The 24,238-nt window shown below is 44.5% G+C and overlaps 3 protein-coding genes across 3 annotated transcripts; 1 reads left to right on the plus strand and 2 right to left on the minus strand.

The window, feature by feature from the left end:
* The first annotated feature begins 977 nt into the window (after positions 1-977).
* On the plus strand, positions 978-5,300 carry COX6A1 (cytochrome c oxidase subunit 6A1). The gene is made up of 3 exons (XM_028711140.2): positions 978-1,167; positions 3,550-3,689; positions 5,050-5,300. Exons 1-3 carry the CDS (start codon positions 1,041-1,043, stop codon positions 5,134-5,136), a joined length of 354 nt encoding a protein of 117 aa, XP_028566973.1. The 5' UTR covers positions 978-1,040; the 3' UTR covers positions 5,137-5,300.
* Positions 5,301-6,113: 813 nt separating this feature from the next.
* On the minus strand, positions 6,114-9,668 carry TRIAP1 (TP53 regulated inhibitor of apoptosis 1). The gene is made up of 2 exons (XM_028711139.2): positions 9,450-9,668; positions 6,114-7,578 (listed from the first exon to the last, which is right to left on the minus strand). The coding sequence occupies exons 1-2, from the start codon at positions 9,603-9,605 to the stop codon at positions 7,495-7,497; spliced, it is 240 nt and encodes a 79-aa protein (XP_028566972.1). The 5' UTR covers positions 9,606-9,668; the 3' UTR covers positions 6,114-7,494.
* A 6,428-nt stretch (positions 9,669-16,096) lies between these two features.
* On the minus strand, positions 16,097-24,238 carry SRSF9 (serine and arginine rich splicing factor 9). The gene is made up of 4 exons (XM_028711138.2): positions 23,680-24,238; positions 19,461-19,630; positions 17,748-17,920; positions 16,097-16,624 (listed from the first exon to the last, which is right to left on the minus strand). Exons 1-4 carry the CDS (start codon positions 23,925-23,927, stop codon positions 16,481-16,483), a joined length of 735 nt encoding a protein of 244 aa, XP_028566971.2. The 5' UTR covers positions 23,928-24,238; the 3' UTR covers positions 16,097-16,480.

Raw genomic sequence — 24,238 nt, forward strand, 5'->3', positions numbered from 1 at the left:
TTATTCGGCTAACAAAACATGGGCTGCAGTTGTTGCATACATAAATAACCTTATCTCATTTGAGATCCAGGTAGGTAGCCATGTTGGTCTGACGCAGTCAAAATAAATTTAAAAAATTGTCCAGTAGCACCTTAGAGACAAACTAAATTTGTTCTAGGTATAATCTTTTGTGTGCATAACAGAACAATCCTAACTCTAGAAAGTTGGCAGAATTTATGATGACATAGATCACACCAGCTTAAGTTGTCCCTATTCCAGAATCTGCTCAGGATCAAGTTAGAGGAATTCAACTTTCACCACCCTTTCTGCCGGCTGTGTTCCACTGGGTTGCTAGGTCATGATAAGCACACGAAGGCTTATACCCAGAACAAACTTAGTTGGTCTCTAAGGTGCTACTGGACAATTTTTTTACTTATCTCATTTGGTAATTTGGTTTTCCATTTGGTAATATTTCCATTTGGTAATTAAGCTGTATGGATAATTCTGAACAGAACTAATTGCAAATTGTTCGCCTGATCCACAGGAGTATCAGTGGGCCACCCACAAATCCCCCATTCAAAAGTACCCCTGCGGCTGAAGCAAGATCTGTCTAGCTCCCAATGGCAATCTGAAGCCTGCTTTTGCCCAGTTTGCACTTTTAAAAGTTAAAATCTCCAAACCAAACAACAGAACTCTTTCCTCCCCACACACATTAGATAACAACTGAATCAGAAACAGCAGGCAGCAAACACAACCCTAAATAATCTATTAAATTAAATGGGGAATTCAAGCGGATTTAGGATGGCAGCCTAAAATGCTAGATTCCGTCATTGCTGTAAACCAGCAGCTCCCACGTCTGCCCCAAGCAACCCGGAAGTGAGTCCTGTGTGCGTGAATCTATCCCTTACAAGTCTATGTTGGAGGCACGCCCGCTGCGCTATGTCTCCCATCGCTCCCCCTGGTGCTGACGTCATTAGCAAGCGCCCGCTCTCCGTCTCCTTACATCCGCTTCCGGCACCGAGAGAGCGACCGAAGTCTTCTAGTCGAGAAGAGGCGGCGACATGGCGACGGCGGCAGCGGTCGTGCTCGGGAAGGCCTCCCGGCAGCTGGTGGCTCCAACTCCGCGGGCCGGGCTGAAGCGGCTCCTCTCGGCGGCAGCGGCGTCGGGCCACGGCGAGGCCGGGTCCAGTAAGTGGGGCCTGTGATCGGGTGACCTTGCGGGGAAGAGGGCGGTCCTGCCGGCGCCGCCAAGAAGGAGAGCGGGCGGGGGGGGGGGGGAGGGGGACAAGGCCGCCTCTGGGCACCGAACAAAGGAAGCTGCCTTGTGCCGAGCCAGGTCCCTGGTCCATTTGGCTTGGTACTGTCTACACGTACTGGCAGCTCTCCTGGGTTCCAGGCTGGGAATCTATTCCCAACCTTATGCAGAAAGCTAGTTACAAAGCAGAGACATCACCTTGCCAACAAAGGCCCGTATAGTTAAAGCCATGGTTTTCCCAGTAGTGATGTATGGAAGTGAGAGCTGGACCATAAAGAAGGCCGATCGTCGAATAATTGATGCTTTTGAATTATGGTGCTGGAGGAGACTCTTGAGAGTCCCATGGACTGCAAGAAGATCAAACCTCTCCATTCTGAAGGAAATCAGCCCTGAGTGCTCACTGGAAGGACAGATCCTGAAGCTGAGGCTCCAATACTTTGGCCACCTCATGAGAAGAGAAGACTCCCTGGAAAAGACCCTGATGTTGGGAAAGATGGAGGGCACAATAAGAAGGATGAGATGAGGATGAGATGGTTGGATAGTGTTCTCAAAGCTACCAGCATGAGTTTGACCAAACTGCAGGAAGCAGTGGAAGACAGGAGTGCCTGGCGTGCTCTGGTCCATGGGGTCACAAAGAGTCGGACACGACTAAACAACAACAAAGCCGTGTTGGTCTGCTGTAGTCGAAACAAAATATTTGTTTTTAAAAAAATTCTTTCCAGTAGCAGCATAGAGACCAGCTAAGTTAGTTATTCCTTCCAGTAGCATCTTCGAGACCAACTAAGTTAGTTATTGGTATGAGCTTTCGCGTGCCTGCTTTCCTAAAAGGATCATAGGAAGCTGCCTTATACCGAGTCGGGCCATTGGTCCATCTAGCCAAGCATTGCCTACACGGACTGGCAGCATCTCTCCAGGGTTTCAAGAAGGGAGTCTTCCCCAGCCATATCTGGAGATAGGATTCAATCCTTATCTGGGATGGAACCCAGGACCTTTTGTATGTAAAGCTGTTGCCCTGCCACTGGCCTACGTTCTTTCTGGTGGCCGCTAAATAGGGCCTACAAGGTCAGAAGCAGTCTACTTGTTGCTTAGTGCTGGCAACAGAGAAGGACTGCTATTGTGACTCGCTGCTCCCTGTAGGAGGCAGGGGAGAGCTGAGTTGGCAGACTTAACGGGCTGCAGGAATCAAGAGCATTGGCTGGCTTCACGGTTTTCCCCAGAAATGTGATTTTTGCATAGTGGAGACACACACGCACACACACTGATTTGCGATATTTTGTCAGGTCAGAAATTATGAAACCGATATCACAATATGGACTTCAAACCACTTTTGGATTATATATTGATATATCACCCAGTCCTAGCTGCTAAAAGGTAAAGGTACCCCTGCCCATATGGGCCAGTCTTGACAGACTCTAGGGTTGTGCGCCCATCTCACTTAAGAAGCCGGGGGCCAGCGCTGTCCGGAGACACTTCCGGGTCACGTGGCCAGCGTGACAAAGCCGCATCTGGCGAGCCAGCGCAGCACACGGAACGCCGTTTACCTTCCCGCCAGTAAGCGGTCCCTATTTATCTACTTGCACCCGGAGGTGCTTTCGAACTGCTAGGTTGGCAGGCGCTGGGACCGAGCAACGGGAGCGCACCCCGCCACGGGGATTCGAACCGCCAACCTTTCGATTGGCAAGCCCTAGGCGCTGAGGCTTTTACCCACAGCGCCACCCGCGTCCCCCATCAGACCAAAGATCAGACCCATCAGACCAAAGGCCCACCCATCAGACCAAAGATCAGACCAAAGGCCCACCCTGCCCAGCAACATCTGGAGGGCACAAGGTTGAGGAGCCTGGTTTAGGCAAGTCAGTGAAGGATAAGGCTATTAATGACTACTAGCTCTGGTTGCTATTCCCCAGTATTGGAGGCAATATAGCTCTGAATAATGATTGCTGGGGGTGAGCATTGTACTCTGGTCCTGCCTTCGGGCTTCCCAGAGAAATCTAGTTGGTTGCTTTGATAACACAATGCCTGTGATCTAATTCAACTAGGTTCTTCTTACATTCATACTCTAAAAAGAGCACAATTTAAGCTGAGGTTCTTTTATTTTTCCTTACTCCCCACCCCCGCCAACCATAAGTGCCTGCAAACTGTTCTGAAACACACTGCTTAAGTTATTGGCCAGTTGAGAGGAGGGATCCCATTATAAAGAAGCTGACATTCAGGGATTAATTTTATCAGTCCTGTGCTTTTTTTTCCCTTTGCAAAAAAAAACCAAAAAAACAGGGCAACCAATCAGTTTCTGCTTGTGTGTGAATTCTTTCCATTAGCTCGCATGTGGAAGATCCTGTCCTTCGTGGTTGCTTTGCCTGGAGTTGCTGTGTGTATGCTGAACTGCTACCTGAAGTCTCAGCAAGAACATGAAAGGCCAGAGTTCATTCCTTATGCCCATCTGCGCCTCCGGACCAAGGTATTGGGACTCAAACCTGTCCACAAGCAAGTCTTGTTCTTTATTTAGTTGGACCACTTAACAAGGAGATGGCACCAAACTGGATGATGATGCCTTAAGAGGTTTCCAAATCAGTGCAGTTTAGAAAGGTTCAGCCCTCCCATCTGGATGCAAAGCTGCATCCCGTGGTATCTAAACATGCTATTCCCCCACCTTGGGATCCGTCATGCTAGATAGGTTGATGATGAGATCTCAAGAGGCAAGCCACTTTCCAAAATTATATATAGTAGAGAAAGGTAGTAAATGTTAGTGCAAAAGCTGTATTTCATTTTAAAAAAGTAGCTGAAAAAATGGCAATGTTAAAGATCAACTTAAAAAGCAAAGACAGACTGTCTCCCCCCCCCCCCCCAAAAAAAAACCCTGCATTGTTTGATTCTGTCTGCTAGGTCTTCTTGCACCCAGCTCTGGCCAGTTGATCTTGGGGTGCCCAATGAAAAATGAAGTGGATCCCACCAGCCTGAGATGTGCCCTGCCCTTCACCCTGCCCTTCACCCCATAGCCGGTGCCATTTTAGTCCCACTTTATTTTATTTTGTTATCTATCTTTTATTTTACACTAAAACATTTTTAAAGTGCATTTGAAATATATGTGTGTTTTGTTTTTTCTAAATGTCCCAATAGCTACTAAAATGGCCCTGTTGGGTCATTGCCTGGGGCCCACCCATGTGACTTTGTCCCAGCCACTGGTCTGAACAGGGTGGGATGTACATACCTAAAGATAAAGAGCTCTAATTTCCATCATGGCTGCTTTAGTTGAGATTCCTGCATTGCAGGAGGTTGGGCTAAAAAGATGACCCTGAGACTCTTTCAGCTCCATGATTCTATGAATCTACAATTCAATACAGTTGTCATTTTAAGCCTTTAGTTTAACTCAGTTGTCCCCAACCTGAGGCCCTCCAGACGGTCTAATAACCATGGCTAAGAGGAATCTTCTAGGAGGGGCTCCTAAGCTCTGGGATAGGTTACCATGTTCAGTGTAGCCAATTCAGGGAGTGGTGTTGACTGAAAGAGCCGTTATCTTTTATAATTTAGTGTCAGCTCTGTCTTCTGTCTCTCGGTTTTGCTGGTAGTTTGTATTTAATTGTAATCTGCTTTGAGTCACCGGTAACTCTGAAACTACTGTTTCCAAGTTGTCCCTGCTCTGTAGCAGTGACTTCTGATCTAGCCTCCTGTTTGGTGCTAATTAGTGCTTTTCAAGCATCATTTTCAGAATAATTGCTTTTTTAAATAATCTACTGTGCCTTTTTCATTTATAAGCTGTTATAAGTAGTTGAATTCCTGCTTTGTAGCTTGCTAAAAACTTTAATCTCTTCTTTCTATAGCCCTTCCCATGGGGTGATGGGAACCATACTTTCTTCCACAACCCCCATGTTAACGCTCTGCCAACTGGCTATGAAGATGACCATTAAGCAATTGCATCATGCCAGCCATGTGGACCATTTAAGGTAGCTGGACCAAGACCCACGTTGGGACCAGCAGTGCTCTCCATTCCTTATACTATGAAATGATGAAGTTCTGACCTCTAGCAGAATGTATTGTTCCAGAGGTCACATTAAAAAGAAAACACTTTCAACCAAGTTTTTCTGTGATTTTTCTTAACTATCCTAGGGAAGCTACAATTTTGGTTTAAGACAACTTGAACAGCAGTGGGGAAATGGGAACATGAACCACTGTATGGTTTCCTTATATTCTTTCATGTTTGAGCAGATTATGTTATGAAATGAAGTGATAAATTTTCTCTGTATTGTGCAAAGGGATGAGAAAAGCAGAGAACAGCCACATTTGTTGCTTGCATTCTGATTCTTAACCACTGTATTTCTTATGCGTTAGTTTAGGTTAAAATTTTCATGGAAGTAAATATTATTATTTTTGCAACCCAAAACACATTCTTATCCAGCTTATGTTAGAGGAGGGCTAGTACCTCCGGTGAAGGAGCCCAGGGTTCTCCTAATGGTGGGTTTATGCACTAATCACAACCTCCAATACTGAGGAGGCCTACATACTTAAAAGATTATGTGACTAAATGAATTGGTAATTATTGGAATTTTACATAGTGCTCTATATACATACCTATTAAGACAGACCAGTAGCTCCTTTGCTGCTGCCTTGGCTGAGATAGAGATTTGCCTGAGGCAATACCTATTAAGACAGACCAGTAGCTCTGTTGCAGCTGCGTTGACTGAGGTGGAGATTTGTCTGAGGCCATTGAACTGAATGGATGGCAGAGGCAGGCAAGACTTGAGCTCTGACATTCACAGCTGGTATCTTAGCTACTTACACAGCAAGTATCTTCCCTAGTTCAGGGAAGAGCACCAGTGGTGTAAGCTGTCCACATGCTGTCCACCTATGATACTCCGAAGCAGTGCTACACAAAGTAAAAGGCCACTACAGTTTTATTTTTTTTATTCTTGTTTAATTGTTATTGCACACAGCAGAATGCATACAGCTGATTCATCATATCAGAAGGCACTTTCTGTTGCAAGAACATTTCCAACCACTGACAACAGGGCTGCAAGAAGTTGGTTGTAGAATTCTCTGTGGGGTTGTGCAGGTGACCCAACTATTGAATTCAGTCCTTTTAATATGAAACAAACTGCATTTTTCTTTTTAAAAATGCTGCTGGTTTAGGAAAAATTAAAATAAATGCAGATTTAATAGATGGGGTTGAGAAGCCCATTTGCTATGCCCCTAAAGTCCATTAACAATGTGCATGTGGGGGGGGGGTGTCTACACTTCTTATTAATGTTATACTGAAATCCTTTTGCTTAAGAAACTAGACTTGTCAAGGTTGTAAGAGATGGGTGTCAGGCCATCACATAACAAACTTAAAAAAGCTTCACATACAGAGCTGTCCGTTTCCTGGTTTTGAGGAGTTTCGATCCAGCTGCCTCTGAACGAACACCAATGCATTTTAGCTACTATGGTAAGATTGTATGACACTAGATGCTTGTTGATGTCAGCTACCAACTTGTTTCAATTCTAGATTTCCTCCTACAGGTTTATAAATCAGGCAACAAGTTAAAACAATGCTGGCTCATTTTAATAACCTGACTTTGGCCAAGTGAAATGGAGACCCACCTTTTGCACATCCATCTTATGCTGTAGACAGATTTCAAGTTTTTGAGGTCAATCCCAACAACACTGTGCTGAAGTTGAAACCTTTCCTCCCTTTGGTAAATAGAAAGCATTGTACCCTTTAAACTTCTACATCTGGCCTGGGCTTCTTGGAATAGCTGAACAAACAGACACAGAACGAGGCCAACTTCCTCAGAGGCACAGTATCTCTCCAGCAGTATTTCACTGAATATGGTATCCTTTAACGTTAGGTTTAACTTACAGCCCAAGTGGAATTCTCTGCTACCACTAGAAGTGGAATTGACAAACAGAAAGTAAAATCCCAACAGAACACATTGATTAATGTATGAGATTGACACTGACATTCATTTTAACAGTTGCAGTTAAGATTTACATAAATAAAAACAACTTGATCAAAAACCAGGCATGAATTTCTTCCCAACTCCTTTGTTAGAAATACATTCAGTTGTAAATCGGGAGAATCCCACTCTGCACATGATAAAACCCACAATACGTCAGTAGATATAAAGCTTGCTACTAGATTAATGAGGCAGATGTTAGTGATCATGGGCTGAACAGTCCTTGAATTTCTCCATCCCCATGGACAACATAGCTAGAGTCCTTGTCCAGCAGCCAACTAGATTTAGCATGCCGGTGTGGGTTCAGAATATATTTTTCTGTGACCATCATGGTCAAGAAGAGTTTTCCGACTTCCCTTTGCTGGGGCCCATGAATTCCAGTCCTTCAATGGGGATGTCTTTCTCCTTAATAGCTTTCTGGAAGAAGCAAAAAGGCAAGCATATTTTAATATTTACAAATATGGTCTAAAAAGTAACCAAATTATAAAAAAACACACAAAGCGCTGAATTCAGCATTCTCTGCCCACTAGTGCAAGGGTGAGAATTAATGCTCCACAACAGAGAAATCCAGTGCAACAGCTGTGCTAGCCGAAACTTGTTGCATGGCAGATACATTACCAACCACCTACCGTATTTTTCGCCCTATAGGACGCACTTTTCCCCCTCCAAAAATGAAGGGGTGAATGCAGGCTTTTGCTGAAGCCTGGAGAGCAAGAGGGGTCGGTGCGCACTTGAACTTGGATCAACCCAGCCCTAGTCCAACCTAGATTGCGCTACTCTAGTGCCCTCCAGATGTTTTGGACTACAATTCTCATAAGCCCCAGTCACTTTACTTAATTGTCTCAATAGAAAAAAAGTGTATTTAGACACAGGGGGGAAAAGATTAGAATCATATACCACAGAATGTGGAACTCGTAAAACATAGACCAGGCTTGGCCAACCCGGTAGCCTCCAGAAGTCCTGGACCACAACTCCCATCAGCACGAGACAACAGTCCATAGTGCAGTCTTTGACAATCTGTCACCTTCCAGATGTTCGGGACAACTCCCATCAGCTGCAATTGGTGTGGCTGTAGTCCAAAACATCTGGAGACTACTCAAACTACTACCACATTTTTTTCTACAGTGCAAAAGCAAGTGTTTTTCTGTTCGTAAACACATGCTCCCCATTTTCTCTCTCTGCAACCCATGCAAAGTACCGTATTTTTCCGTGTATAAGATTAGGTTTTTTAACGAAAAAGTTAGGGCATCTTATACACAGAAAAATATGGGCAGGTCTTGTCTGACTTCACTTAAAGGAAGACCTGCACGCCCTCCCCCACTGACCACCACCAAGCACACCCTGCCTGAGGTCCCCTAACCTAACAGAGATGAGAGCCACATCTTGCATTTAAAGAAGTATCATACCACTTTAAAGGACCATGACTTCCCCCAAAGAATCCTGGGAACTGTAGTTTGTCAAGGGTGCTGGGTTTTTTATTTTAAAATTTGCATTTCTACCCCACCTATTTCTCGAAGGAGCTCAAAGTGGTGCGCAGAATTCTCCCCTTCCTCATTTGATCCACACAACAACCCAAGAGATCGGTTAGGCTGAGAGGGAGTGACTGGCCTCAAGGTACATCCAATGACCTTCCTGACCCAATGGGGATTTGAACCTTGTTCTCCCAGGTCCTGGTAGTCTGATTTGCTAACCACTAAACCACGCTGACTCTCAGATTTGTTAAGAGACCACCGAATTCCCTTTCTGGAACGACAATTCCCAGAATGTCTTCACCATCACAGGGGACTCTGGGAATGGCAGCTACATGAGGCAAGCAGAAGCATCTCCTAACAGCCCGCAGCACCCTGAACATACTGAGGTTTCTAGAGTTCTCAGCTGTGACCATCACAGTGTTATCATGGCTTTTAAGCGGTTCAGATATGTGTTTTGAGAGCTGGCTAGGCGTTATGTTCAAGAGTGCTGGACTCAACTTTTCCCTTTTTAAAAGGGAAATTCCCTTATTCCGAATAGGATTCCTCGCGAGAAAAGGGAAAAGTTGACAGCTATGGCTGGACTGGACCATCGAGCTTACTTGGGTGACCCTGAGGAAGTCCCAGCCTCGCAACCTCACCAAGAGGATTAAATGAGATTGGGGGGAGGCGACTATGTTCCAGCTCCTTAGAGGAAATGAAGTGAGACAGAAAGGCAAGAAATAGCGCTTTAAACGCGAGGTGCAGATGCAGCCGAAGCCTGAAGCGCAAGCCCCGCCGCCCCGACCTCTGCATGCGCTCAGAGATGCCCTCCCTTGCCTGGACGCAGAGCTGGTAGCGCTTGAAGAGTTGGGCGCAGGGGTCTCCGCTGCCGTCGCCGCCCTCGCCCTTCAGGAACTTCTCGGCGAACCAGCGGTTGAAGCACTGGTCGTACTCCCGCTTCATCTCCGTGCAGGCCTCGCCGACGCTGTTCATGGCGACCGCAGCACCGACCCTCCAAGCGCGAACCCGGAAGTAAGCGCGACTTCCGCCTTTGGCGCACGGAAGCGGGGTTACGTGCCGACGCGCTTCCGAAGCGCCGGGCGAGAGGAAGGCATGTGGGCTCGGCGGCTCGCCCGTGTCTTCCGCGCGGGGTTTTGCTCCCAGGCTGGAGTTCCTGAAGGGGGTCTCCCCGCGCCGCCTAGGGAAGCAGGGGCTCCCCGGGTGAGTAAAAGGCCCGGCGGCGCCTAAGCAGAGCTTGTCCCCAGAAATACGAGGAAGTGACATAGGAGAGAGTGCTTCTGAGCGTGTGTAGAGGTCTTACAAAAACAAAAACCAGCAGTCACTGGTGGGTTCTTGGACATCTAGCCTAAGGGCTCTCAAATTGTAGTGATGACAGTGATGCATGAATTACATTTGTTGGCCACCTTTCCTCCAAGGAGCTCAAGGTGATTTACAAGGTTCTTCCTACAGTATTTCATATAATTACCATGCAGCCATGGCTCAGTGACTATAGCAGCTGCATTGCATACAGAAGGACAGTTCGACCACCAGTGGCATCTCCAGTTAGGGCTGGGTGAGACTCTTTGTCTGAAACCCTGGAGAGTCATTGCCTGTCAGTGTAAGCAATACTGAGCTAGACGGACCAAAGGTGTGTGAAGCCGCTTCCTATGTTCCACGTACATCAGAGGGTGGAATACCTCAGGCCCTGGGGCTGATTGCGGGCTTCTGGATCTATCAGGTCCTCAAGATTCTGCCCATGTCATGCCTCTCACAGGCTCTGCTCGAGTGCCTTTTCTGGCTGGAATATGCCATTGAACTGTGATCATGCCTCTTCCTTACCTGGGTGGAGGATCAGATCAGAAGAATCAGCATCAAACATTAGCCATAGCAATAAAATAAAATGTACTGAAGATAGAGGTAAAAACTTAACTATACAAAATACATTTTGGAGGTTTACATCAATAATCAAATAATAGATCTTATTCTAATTGCCCCTGCTAAAAACCTTGCAGTTTTTGCTGTCAGCAGAACCTGCGTGGAGGGTGTGTGCATATATCATAACCTATGGCTTGTGCATGGTTGGAATATACCCTTACTTTCCTTCCAGTAGGATCTATGTTCTCTGGTATTCACTGTTTATATAAGTAAAATGCTGTCCTCTGTTCCAATTATTACTGAATTCAGGAAAGTTTGGCTTGTTTAAGTATTTCAGCTTTGTGGGCTTTTAACAAGTTTATGCAATCGACGCTGGAGTTCAAAACATGTATACATACTTGGAAGCAACAGAAAGAGCAACAAGTATATAAAGCCAAGAGAAACTGCAATACAAATTTCCTTCCAAATGTTAATTTTAAAGGGGGGGGGAAAGGATTTTCAGAAAGAAACAGATGTGATTCTGTACAAGTTGCTTTATGTTATCATTTACTGAGGATCTCTTTGCAGGATCTAATTGCATTACTTTTCCTCTTCCAGAATAAAAAAGTAACTTTGGAATTGCTTGATCACCTGGAGCGCCTGGCACTTGTTGATTTCCGGAATCAGGAAGGTGTGGAGCGTTTGGAGAAAGCCATTGAATTTGCTGAAAAACTCCATGCAGTTAATACAGATGGAGTAGAGCCGATGGATTCAGTACTGGAAGACAGGTAAGTATCAGGATCACTTGCATATCAGCTGTTAAAATTTTCCCTATTGGTCCAGCAGGGAAAGTCTTGAATTTTTCTGAAATTGGTACAGGATATTCCTGTGAACACTTATTCCTCATCATCATAACCAGACAGAGAGTAAATAAACTTCAGAGAATGTGTAGAAGATAGCCCATAAGGCTTGTTGCCACAAATCATGTTGATTGCTTTTGAAGTAAAGAATAACACACTTGAATCCTTGGGGGGGGGGGGTCAGGTGGTGTAGCCTGATCCTTAGGTGACAAGCATTGTGGTAAACTGCTTCAATTCTGTATTTATCCCAACTACCTCCACAATGTTGAATAATTATTTGTTCTCCTCAGGTATCTGTACCTCAGGGAAGATGAAGTCACAGAAGGCAACTGTGCAGAGGAGCTACTGGAGAAAGCCAAGGAGACCGTTGAGGACTATTTTGTAGCTCCACCAGGTATTATCTTGCATCAGATATGCAGTCAAGGCTTTGCTGTAGTTTTGACATTTCTAGACCTCTTCCAAGTTTAAGAGCATGTGTTAGACAGAGTTTATTAACAATCACATCCTAACCAATTTCAGTTAAATAATGACAATCTCCAATTCAGCTAATGTACAAGAGAGATTAAGAGCAAGTCTGTCTTTTAACGTGGGGTCCCCCAAGCAACCCTGAATTATGCAAATAAACAGTTGAATTTGCACAGCTTTTGATGTCCTGCACAGTAATTTTGCTAGTACAGTTGTAGCTCGGGTTACAGACACTTCAGGTTACAGACTCCATTAACCCAGAAATAGTACGTTGGGTTAAGAACTTTGCTTCAGGATGAGAACAGAAATTGTGCGGTGGTGGTGCAGCGGCAGCAGCAGCGGGAGGCCCCATTAGCTAAAGTGGTACCTCAGGTTACGAACAGTTTCAGGTTAAGAACGGACCTCCAGAACAAATTAAGTTCTTAACCTGAGGTACCACTGTACTTGATTTGGATAAGCAACTGTGCAGGGTAGTAGTGTCCCCTAGCCATTGTGGGAAACTTACTCAGAAACCCTTCTACTTTTTGTAGATTTACAATGCCTTGCTTACATCCCAAGCACAGTTTCGCCAACACAAGGACTAGATTTTAAAGCTGAGATTCCCAGGAAGCAGAACTCTGCATGCAGTATCTTATTGTTCTGTCTCCACCACCATCCCAGGCATGCATACTGTACACACCTAATTGTGGAATTACCAAGAAACAGAGTTGCTCCGATAACCCCTAAAGAAGTGTTAGTCAGCCCATTTTGCTTAACCATCAGTAACTGAGGCATACATGTTTTATACCAGTGCAAGTTTTACTATGTATTAGGTGGTACAAATGTTTACTCTGGGTGTAAGAGAGAATGGCTTACACTGTCAAAGCAAACCTATACTAACAAGCACTTAATTCCAGCCAATTTTATTCTTTGTGTTAGGTAACATCCCTTTACCAGAGCTTGAAGACAGAAAGAGTTTCCTATGGAAAGAAGAGTCCTAGGCTCTACATCAGATGCCACAATAGACTTCTTCAGCAGCCAGCATGTACTCCATGAAGCTGCATCCAGGATAAACCTTCACCACATCCCTTGTGCAACTTGACCTTTCTCTCCGAAATGACTGCTGTTTCTGTACTGCTTAGGCCTAAGTTATTATTGACTCTGGCATTTTTAAATTGTGTATACAATCCAACAATGAGGGCAACAATCCAACCCAGAGTTACGTGTCCTTAAACCTGTTTATTTCAATTGGCTTCAGATGTACCCAACACCATTTTTAGTTATGGCCAAAAGATTTTCACAACCATAACCCTTTCGCCCGTTCAAAAACAAAACACCCAAAACCAAACTTTCTACTTCTGAAGGGGAAATTGTTTTAGAAAAATGACCGAGAAACCAGATAGCAGAATGTAGATTTCTTAGCTCTGAATATTGAAAGGAGAGTGATCACGGCAGGGACCGATGTGTCATTGTCCAGTGTTCTGTGTCTGGATAATCAGACTGACATATTTGGGGAGCAGAATCTCAAGGCTATCCAGCTGTCAAAGGTGCCCAAGGATGGAGTGGCTGTCTGTGATGCGCAGAATGATACGAGATGAAAGGGGAGACAAAGACTTCTGGCAGTTTCTTCCTATCCAGCCCAAGAGAGATTCTGGGCTAGCCCACACCTCTCAAAACATGGGAGAAGTATAGGTGTGATGTTTAATGGTACCATAGATTCAGGGAACAAGTTGTATCAACAGTGTTTCACAGACAGGTATACGCATAAAGGAAACACTATTTTAAAAAACCACACACATAAAAACTTGTGAGAAGTAGACAACAGGCAACAGTAGACAATAGGATCTCTGTTTTCCTGGGGAACATATGGCAGACCTTTAGAACAAGCATGTTGCTCAGTGGTATTTGTGATACTATTCTAACAGAATGTTGCTGTAGAGTTAATTCATGAGATGGGCTCGTGGTTGGGTACTTACAAAACCTATGAGAGCACAGAATAGTAATATTCGGTTCAGAAGGGGAATCAAAAGGCACTGTAGCACATTATCCTCAACTATACAGTATTTGTCATTTTCAAATTGGCATATGAATTTCTGCTTCAGAAAAGGATACTAGTTTTCAATATACTGTAATAATTTGCTGATCTGAAGTGCATTTCCTCATCTATTTGACCTGTTTATGTATAACATATGCAGTCTAACCTTTTATTTATATAGAAATCCCATGGACACCGATAGCACATCTCTGTTGTAAGCATGGATTGGATTGCAGCCTTAACATGATACGGCATACTTAATAGTTTAACTTAGCTCCAAACCTGAGGTTAGGCCTTCTTTACAGCTGTTACAAGGCTTAACAAATATTATCCACGCCAGCACTTAAATAAACTATCACATAATCTGGGAATGCTTTTTCTGTGGTTGCAGGCAAGATAGAAAAGTGAGCCTCTAAGCATGCAATAGTGTCTTTGCCAGGAAGCCCTCTAGGCTTGAGGCAAATACAACTTCATAGGTATGAAATGGAACACCTCTTGTTTTACATGCCAACTACAACAAAACATTAATTTCAAAGGTTTACAAGCAATGGGGCTTTAATACAGCTTTATTATATATTCCACCCTTCCTCCCAAAGGAGCAAATGCTTGCATTGCATTTTGATTTTATGTATTTTGTATGTATTTTATATTGTATATTTCATGTGAACCACCCTGAGACCTTCGGGTATAGGGTGGTATAGAAATGAAAATAATTGGGCAGATTTAGCAGTTGGCTAGATGCACAGGAAATACCCCTCTGTTTGTCAAGTCTTTGGCCAGAGAAGGAACCTATCCCATTAGTTGTGCTCTAGTGCTGTGCTTCCTATTCCAGCAGTCCCTTCGCTAATTCTGCTGCCTCGCCTGTTATCTTTCTTTGATGTTGCCTCTTAATAATTTTATTCTTTATATCCTACCTTCTGGTTTCCCCAGCCATTCTTGGCGGCATGCAACACATGTAAAAACATAGTAAAACATCACACATTAAAAACTTCCCAATATATGGCTGCCTTTAGAAGTCTTCTAAAAGCTGTGTTGTTCTGTATCTCGACATCTGATGGGAGGGTGTGCCACAGGGAGGGCACCACTGCTGAGAAGGCCCTCTACCCAATTCCCTGTAACTTCGTTTCTCAGTGTGGGAACTGCCAGAAGGTCCTTGGAGCTGGACGATAGGGCTCCTTCAGGTATATGGAGCCAAGGCTGTTTAGGGCTTTGTAGGTCAGCACCTTGTGCTCAGAAACGTACTGGGAGTCATGAAGTTACAGGGCCCCCTAGAAAAGGCCCTTAAAACAACTGGGACTTCATAACCAATTTATGTCATGTGCATTTGGCATGTGAAGTACTACGAGGTCTGTTCTTCCAGTTGTGGACAGTCACTGTTATTCCATCATCCATACTGGAGCTTGACTGAATGCACCTGTGATGTATTTTTCTGCTCCACCTATCTCCCCAATTTTTCTAATCTGACAGGTGCACAAGAGCAAATGCACAAACCCAGGAAGTGCACAAGAGCAAATGTTACGAGCTTTAGTTATGTTTTACAAAGGGCAAAACAGAAGATTGTGGGCTTTTCATAGGGACAATTGTAGTTTTTAAATTTTTAATTAATACTCTGGTGTTTTGCAAGAGTGATATTTACTTGACATGTAACAGAGTAGTATAAGAGGTGTTCTGCTATAAAGTTCTATTGGTTTTATTTAGAAGTCCAATGTGTGCAATTGCAATTTGGGTCTCCAAGATAGTTCCACATGTGTCCTCTGCTGAAATGGTTTCAGACATGCCTACTGCATGTGGCAGTCAGTGGAAATAGGCAGGCTCATGTCATTTTTGCTGCCAGAAATGAAACAGCTAGGCTACATTCAGGTGAGGAGCAAACGGAAGTAGGGGTGTGGCAATCGGGAACATTCACTAGAAAATGACAGATGTGACAAACTCCCCGCACATGCCGCAAGCGAGTTTCCACTCGTGGTCACTGTGGATGATTAATAGGTTATTTTCACTTATCGGTTTTTATCCGTATGGGCTGGCATTTTTATGAAAACAATGTGTAGAAGCTGCAAAAAAATTGTGTAAGCAACACCAATTCCACAATGCACTCCCATCTGAAAGCACTCAGGGTTATTATATCTGAGCAACTTTTAAATTATATTACTGTAGTGTAAATATTCTGTTGATTTCCCCACTACAATACCCGGCTTGACCAGTAGGCTTTGATAAACCCAGGAACGGAAAGGAATTTAAAACCTGTATTTTACACCAGCTTCCCACCTGCACAAAAGACAGTCACCCACTGATGAGTTACAGAAACATTTAAGTATATTTCAAAACAACACAACAGGCTGAGCCATACAGGTTGCTCCACTGCTTTACAGCACCTTCCTGCAGACAACCATTAATGCATACTAGTTCTCAAGCTCATATCCCTTCGTTCAGAAGGAGAAACAAAAACAATGTACATTTTCCAAACAAAAGAAGTTCAAGTGGCAATGTTTTATAGTATTTCATTACCAACACTTCCCTAGTAAAAACTGTAAGTCATAAAAAAAGATTTTATTGAATAAGAAAGGGGGGGAAACAAGGCTTCCTACGAAAGACTATATCCATCCATTTTGGAATGTAAACTCTGAGCAGAAATAAAGAGCTCAGTTCACATTTTTAGAAGTCCCTGTTGGGTGCAATCAGTATGGCCTGAAGGGAGAAGAGTAGCGTGGCGATCCCCTGCTTTGGTATGGAGAATCGCGACTCCTTGAACCAGAACGGGAGCGCGAGTAGCCATAGCTGATGCTTCTTTCAGGACAAACTCTGATATAGGATGTTTCACCCTGGAATTTAAAACAGAGAAAACCCAAACATTGGCATAACATCCTGTAGTCAACGTTATGAATGAATGAATGCCAAAAATGAAGATCAGGAACCAATGCACAAGTGGCTCGAGGGTGGAGATAGCTTTTTTTCCATATATACGCAAGTAGGAGTCCATCTACTGCTGCTGCCTTGGGCCAGCTCTGATCTGGCCCTTGAGGGTCTACAGACGAAGGGCATGTGTTACATAACAGCTAGTACGGTGCAGGTATTAGGCAAACACAGCCATGTTCTGTCCTCATCTAACTAAGAAGGGCGAAGATGTCGATAGTTTCCAACTTTTAACTGCCAGAGGGAAAGAGATGTAATCTAGTGGAGTCCTTCAGCATAGTTGGGAGATGCCTTGGTGAACTGTCTCACCAGCTCATCTTAATTTAATTGTATCTCAGCAGCTCAGGTTCTGAAGGGAAATCCCACAGCAAGCAGCCTCCAGCTGTGACAGAGGGGGTGGTTGCAGCAGATGGAAGAAGGTGGTTGCAAGAGAGGTAGCAATGCCCCAAGACTGGGGGGGAAATCTGGTTTATGGCAGAGACATCATGAGACCACCATAGGAAGAGGTTCCATGCATAGGTGGGAAAGACTGCTATTGTAACCACTATGGTTACTCATCAGCATCTCTGGGGAGAAGCGTTGCAGTTTGTGGATGCAAGCTCTGGCTGCCAAGGCAAAGGTGAGCTAAGCTTATTCAACAGCCAACCACTAGCAATCTCTGTTCAACTCTTGGTCTGTTAAAGGGAGAATGGCAAAGCAAGTCAACTCGACTTACCTAGAAGAAGACAGAGGCAAGTAAATCCAAATGCTTATTTTTTTCCCATGTAACTTAGGAATGAACCCCAGAAAACCTGGCCTTGGCTGTCAGGGCTCACACCACGCCATCATGGGGCAGGTCTCACAAGGCCTTGACCACTCTTTTAAGCTGGATTCCTAACATGCTACAAGGATTACTATTAGCCACCAGTTCCGAGACTATTGCTAGACTGTGCCCCCGGAGCCTCTTGAGAGCATCACAACAGGACACGTTAACGCATGTTCCTCCATGACTGGCACAACGCACATGCTCTTCACCCACAGGCAGGGACCCACCTCATGAGATCGGAATTTGGTGTCATCCAGTTTACGCAGTGCGTATTCCATGTCTTCCTTGCGGAGAAACTCAACCACCCCCATTCCATCTTTCTGTACATCTGCATAACATACATCACCAGCTTCACGCATATGATCCTTCAGGTCCTGCCAGCTGCCTGATGGAGGAAGCCCTGAGCAGTGAGAACACAAAACATAAGAGACCACGTCAAGAGATGGCACTTGCGGCTTAGGCTGGACCGGAAAAAGCTGCACACCCTGGAATGGTCCCTCCAGCGGGTCTGAGACTCCATCCACCACTTCCACAGACTTCCTGCTTATTAAGGATCCAAAGAACAGCAGTTAAGTTCCATTCCTGAGTGGATGAGCCTTTCACTGTCAGCAAGGTGGTCCCCTAGGTAGGATTCAGAGTTCTGGGCTTTGAAAGGAATCCTTCTCCTGTTGGTCCAAGGTAAACTTAACATCACCCCTAACTCTGCCTGGACAGCTTGTACTCCACATACGACTTAAGTTACTCAGGATCAGATTCCCATCCAAGAATGATAGTCCCCTTCTAACAGTATGAGTTTTGATTCCAATTTGGGTCCTTGGGCAGCGAAGCAAGGATACATGTGTTTAACTATCAGCATGAACCTTAAGTAAAGGCAAAGGTAAGTGGCTCCCCTGTTCCACATCGCATTCTGGAGACACTAGAACACTGCTGCTCCTAGCAGTTTGAAAAGAACGCTTCACAATACTCTCTAGCAATGCACGTTCTCCCATTCATGCCAAACGTCAAAAGAGATTCCTCCAGATATCCTCCCTGCCCTCCCAGGCTTCTGTGGTTCTGGGGTTCAACACTTTTGTTTTCGGGTCCTGATGCAAAGCTGAAGAGATTGCAATTCAGTAGTTTCCTCACAGGGAGCAATCACATTTTTTAGCCAGGATGCCACAGTACCATGCAGAGAAGCGCCAAGATAGGTCACTGTACTTCATTTAAGCAGTACATGGGAATAAACATGTTTTTTTTAATATGAGTTTTGTTTTAAGTGGACCATTCCATAAAACTGGTCAGGGAGTGCTGAGTTTTCTCCAGAGATTTGGTCGCCATGGCAAAACCTCCAAAATACATCCACTTCTCTCCAGTAAGAGGTATTTTCCACCTGTCTCTCCCAACTCACTAAACAAGACACCTACTCCAGATATGGCAAGGTTCCTCTGAGGGATCCACAAGGTTATTAACTGAGGGATCTAATTCAGGTTATTTTCTCTCCTAAAAAGCAGAAATACTGCACAGCAGCAGCAGCTCAGGCAGCTCTTTAATGCTCATATTTTTGTCTCAGAGAATCATTTGCTTTTAGGAGACCCAGTCCTCCTGGCCCTGCACTCTACAAGGATCTTCTTCTTTCCCTTCACCCTCCCAGTTGCCCATTTCCAAGTCCATTGAGTTCATGCCTGCCTACAGGTGGAGATGAGATTTATCTTTTGCTCACCATTCATTCACGAAGTTGAACTCCAAAAGCAAATTAAAATAGGCTTCCTCCGTTAATTGAACCAGAAAGCTGTCTTCTCCTCTTGCAGCTCTGAAAAAACTCCTTCACAGGAACAGTTTTCTTATTAAAGAAGAAACCCTATATTATGGAAGCAAGGTGCTCCTTCTCCCCAATATACCAAAACACGTAGCATGGCATCAGGATGGCTCCCAGCCAGTATGAAGTATGGAAGGCAACATACCTGAAACAAGGACTCGGAATTCAGAACGCCGTGAAGGAGGGCCATTCCTCCCACGAGGCCCCCCACCAAAGCCTCCACCCCGTCCTCTGGAAGGTTTGGGATACTCAACACGAAGGCGACAGTGACCATAATCATAGCCATTCCTCCCATAAACTGCATCTTCTGCATCTCTGTGAACAAATAATATATGCATGAATTTAGCATTGCCCAGACAGCACAGGAAAGGTACGAAAACAAGAGAAGAGTCTTTTGGCACCTTACAGACTAACACATTTTGTTGCTCCTTAAGGTACAAAGAGATACTTTGCTGTGTTTGTTGCAATAGATTAACCCTCTGGAAAATGAGTACTCCTAGGAACTATTGTACTTTGAAACTTAAATACAGTGGTGCCTCGCAAGACGAAAATAATCCGTTCCGCGAGTCTCTTCGTCTAGCGGTTTTTTCGTCTTGCGAAGCAACCCTATTAGCGGCTTAGCGGATTAGCGCTATTAGCGGTTTAGCAGCTAAAAGGCTATTAGCAGCTTAGTGGCTTAGAAAAATGGGGGGGGGAGCGAAAAAAATTGCAAGACTCGCAAGACGTTTCCGTCTTGCGAAGCAAGCCCATAGGGAAAATCGTCTTGCGAAGTGCATCGAAAAACGGAAAACCCTTTCGTCTAGCGGGTTTTTCGTCTTTCGAGGCATTCGTCTTGCGGGGCACCACTGTATAGAAATATTTAGATATAGTAGGCTGGAAAAAGTGGAGAGGTTCCCAGTTTCTAAGCTGGAAGATGTTAGCACTTGACGTTTATGAACGATAAAGTTGTTTCTAGCTTTGGAGAAAAGTCACAGGATGAAACATACTCACTGGACACAGTATTCACCATCAGGACGCAAAATGTTGCAAACAATAAAAAGAATTCTGAACATTCATGCCTTACACTTACAACAACAGTTAGCATAAGGGAGTTCCTATTTATTTTCCGAACACCAATTACTCTGTTGACTTTCTAGTCTCCCTGGAGTAAAATCAAGAAGGTGGCAATCAGGTTAAAAAACATTAGTGCCCAAGGCACCTTTGCTCCAGCTGTTTCAAAAAGCCATTGTCAGTTACGCAAAGAAGGCTACTTTCAAGAGATACAACAAAATGAAGAAGCTTCCCTGTATGCTTATGAGCAACAAGAATTCCACCAGCAGACTACTTTAAACAGATCAATTAGCAATGTGCCAAACACTACTTTGGGAACCCCTGCAGCCTGCTTCTTTATGCCAGCATATTTTTTGTAGTTAATCTTCATCCCTGATGTGGTAACCCAAAAAAGCCGTTCACTACACCACTTAAGGGGTCGTGGGTGTGACTTTTGTGTAACTGGACTAATTTCTGATGCAGTCCAATCCTCCATTCCTCAGATTAAGGATTAATGGTCTGTTGTCAGTCATATATGCTGTGGTGTTGAGCTACGCATTGCATAGACGTCTATATTTGAAGAAAATGACTAAGACATACTAACAAGAATGCCAGAATCAGAACAGTACATATTTGTAAAGCAGATTTAATATATACATGATCAACAGTTCTGCAAAAATGAAGGAAACACCCCTTTCCATAGGATTTAATGATGTTTTAAAATATTATATATTGTATTTTGTTGTTATATTTAATGTGAACCACATTGTGAATATGTTTATTCTTGAAAAGCAGTACAAAAATTAATGAATTAAAAATTAATTCATAAACATAAAGGCTCCGTTCCAGGATTTGTCAAGAAAGAAACAAAGGAAGGCAGGAAGGAGACTGGCAACCTACTAAAGATGCAGTGGTCTTTACATCATCTAGATCTCTGACTATATACAGTGGTACCTCGGGTTACATATGCTTCAGGTTACAGACTCCACTAACCCAGAAACAGTACCTCGGGTTAAGAACTTTGCTTCAGGATTAGAACAGAAATCGTGCAGCAGCGGCGCAGTGGCTGCAGGAGGCCCCATTAGCCAAAGTGGTGCTTCAGGTTAAGAACAGTTTCAGGTTAAGAACAGACCTCCAGAACGAATTAAGTACTTAACCCGAGGTACCACTGTAATATTAACAGCAGATGAGCCATTCCACAGTCCATTTTACTACTCCCCCCCCCCCCCGAATAATGATTTGATTTATGAATTGGGAAAAGGCACTATCTTATCCTCCATCTTGTTTCTGTGCCTGTTTTTAAATATAATTGATATATATATATATCACCTTGAATTAGGCAGGATTTGTATCCTGAAAGGCAGAATATAAATAAACTGAACCCAAGGTGTGGTTTGAAGCAGAGGTGGGGAAACTGTGGCTCCTCCACTGCTGTTTGTTATTGGGCAGTCCCAGTTGCAAGCCCCAGCAGCCAAGGATGGTGGGAGTTGTAGTCCAACAATATCTGGAGGGCCACAGTTCCCCACCCCTGAACTAGTGGCTGGTATTCTTGCAAAGAATATTGGTCTAGGTGCATCTCATCCACCTATGTTCTGGAAGGGGCATACCTCAGAGGCAGAACACCCAATTTGTACGCAGAGGATCCCTAGTTCAATCCTTGACATATCCAGTACTGTATGTCCTGTCTGAATCCCTGGAGAGCTGCTGCCAATCTACACAGGCCAGGGCTGAGAAACCTTTTTCACATCAAGAGCCACATACCCTGCTGAACAACTTTTCATGCGTCAAATGCAAAAGTAGACACGCAGTGAGTTACCTTCTAACAGTTGGCCATCTCTACACAAACTAGTCCAACAACATGGGGTTTGGTGAAGGCTGTAGGCTGCATTGGATACAATGCTGGGTCTGCTCATTGCCTAGATGGGAGGCTGCCTGAGAAAACACTACCAGGTGTATAGGGCGGTATATAAATTCCAATAATAATAGTAATAATAATAATAATAATAATAATAATAATAATGTTTGCCACCTTGGCTTCCATTAAGGAAGCGAGGTGGAAAATAAACATAATACATTTCATATAGATTATTTTAGGATTATAGGCAACTGAGTTCTACTTAGGGAAAGCCCATTGAAACTGATGGACCCAATGCTAATCACGCCTATCAATTTTAATGGATTGTATCCATTGTCAAACTCAATAGCAGACCCACTGAAACTGATGGACCCCATACAAGTTATGACTGTTAATTTTAATGGGTTGTATCTTATCTTAGTGCTACTCAATAATAGCAGACCCATTGAAATTAATGGACTCTAGGGCAGCCTTATTTTTGTAACTAAATTGTTTTAAGATGTTTTTAATACTGTTTCAATTGCTGGAACCTTAGGGGGAAGGGTGGGTAATGACAATGTGATTCGGTATTTGAATGACTGGTATTAGTAATTATAAATTGGTACTGTTATTATGAGGCTATTATTGGATTGTAATTGAAAACTAATAAAAATTATTATCATAAAGAAGATAATGTGACACTGTAAGGCAATGTTTATTTTTATTTGTGTAGCCGAAACCATTCCAAAACAAAACATCTATCAATTTCAGCGGATCATATCCAATGTCAATCCTACTCAACAGTACTCGCGACCTGCTGAAATTAACTATCTTGAGCTCATCCATTTCAACGGCTCTACTCTCTGGAGCATGGCAAATGCTGGATAGCAACCCCCTTATATCATTAATATAAATAATATAAATAATAATAATCTGAAAACCGTCTGGGTGGGTGGGTGGATGCAGGTGGGTTTGATTCCCTCCCCCTCTTTCTTTTTCCTTTCTCCTCCTGTGAAGAGGCTGCATCCTAATGTTTTAATGTTCTATCTTAATCTTTTAAATTGTATTTTAATCAACTTGTTTTTATTATTGGTTGTTAGCCGCCCTGAGCCTGGTCTTTGCTGGGGAGGGCGGGGTATAAATAAAAATTATTATTATTAATTATTATTATTATTATTATTATAGCAGCAGAAAGCCAGCATGTGACGTGCCAAAAAGAACCAAATAAAAATAAATTTAAAAAAGGCGGGAAAGAAGGAGGAGGAGAAGAAGGGGATGAGGCGGGGCTTGCACCTCACCCTGCCAGCAAGATGGAGAGCCCCACATTCACAAAATGCCAAAAATTGGGGTTGGGGGGGCTCCTCTTCCTCCTCCCCCCACCATCCTAGCATGCTTGGGAACCCCCCCCCCATTCCTAAATGAGAGATTATGGGGGGGGGGTCTCTACATCCCCCGCCTGAGGGAAACCGGGAACCCACCCGCCCCGCTCCCCGTCACCCACCGGGGGTCCTCGAAGCGGACGAAGGCGAAGGGGGCGAGCCCGCGCTTGCTCTTCAGCTCGATGTCGCGGATGCGGCCGTACTTGTAGAAAAGCTCCTCCAGGTCCTTCTCGCGCACGTCGGCCGGCAGGTTGCCCACGTAGATGCGGCCGTCGCCGCCGCCGCTCCCGCCTCCCCGGCCGCCCCCTCCGGACATGCCGGCCCCGCCGCCTCCGTAGTCCATCATATCCCGGCCCCAGCCCCCAGACATCCTTCCGAGTCTCTCACAGGCCGCTGCGAACGCCTCCGGGGCCTAGAGCCAGCCAGCCAAGTCAGTCAGGCCTCGGCCGCCGCCCCCTCAGGCCTTCACACGCCGCAAGGAGCAACGTGACGGAGGACAAAAAATGAGGAGCGGGGAGGGGGGGGGAACCGCAGCTTAAAGGGGAGGAGGAGGAGAAGAGAGGCGACGCGCCACCGAGAAGAGATGGGGAAGTGGGGGAGAAGGAACGGCTCCTATGCAAACCCTCACTCCGAGGGAGGGAGGGGGGAGCACCAAAGAGCCACCGGATGCGCATGCGGCGG

This window comes from Podarcis muralis, chromosome 16 (assembly GCF_964188315.1).
Source record: "Podarcis muralis chromosome 16, rPodMur119.hap1.1, whole genome shotgun sequence".
Lineage (NCBI taxonomy): Eukaryota > Metazoa > Chordata > Lepidosauria > Squamata > Lacertidae > Podarcis > Podarcis muralis.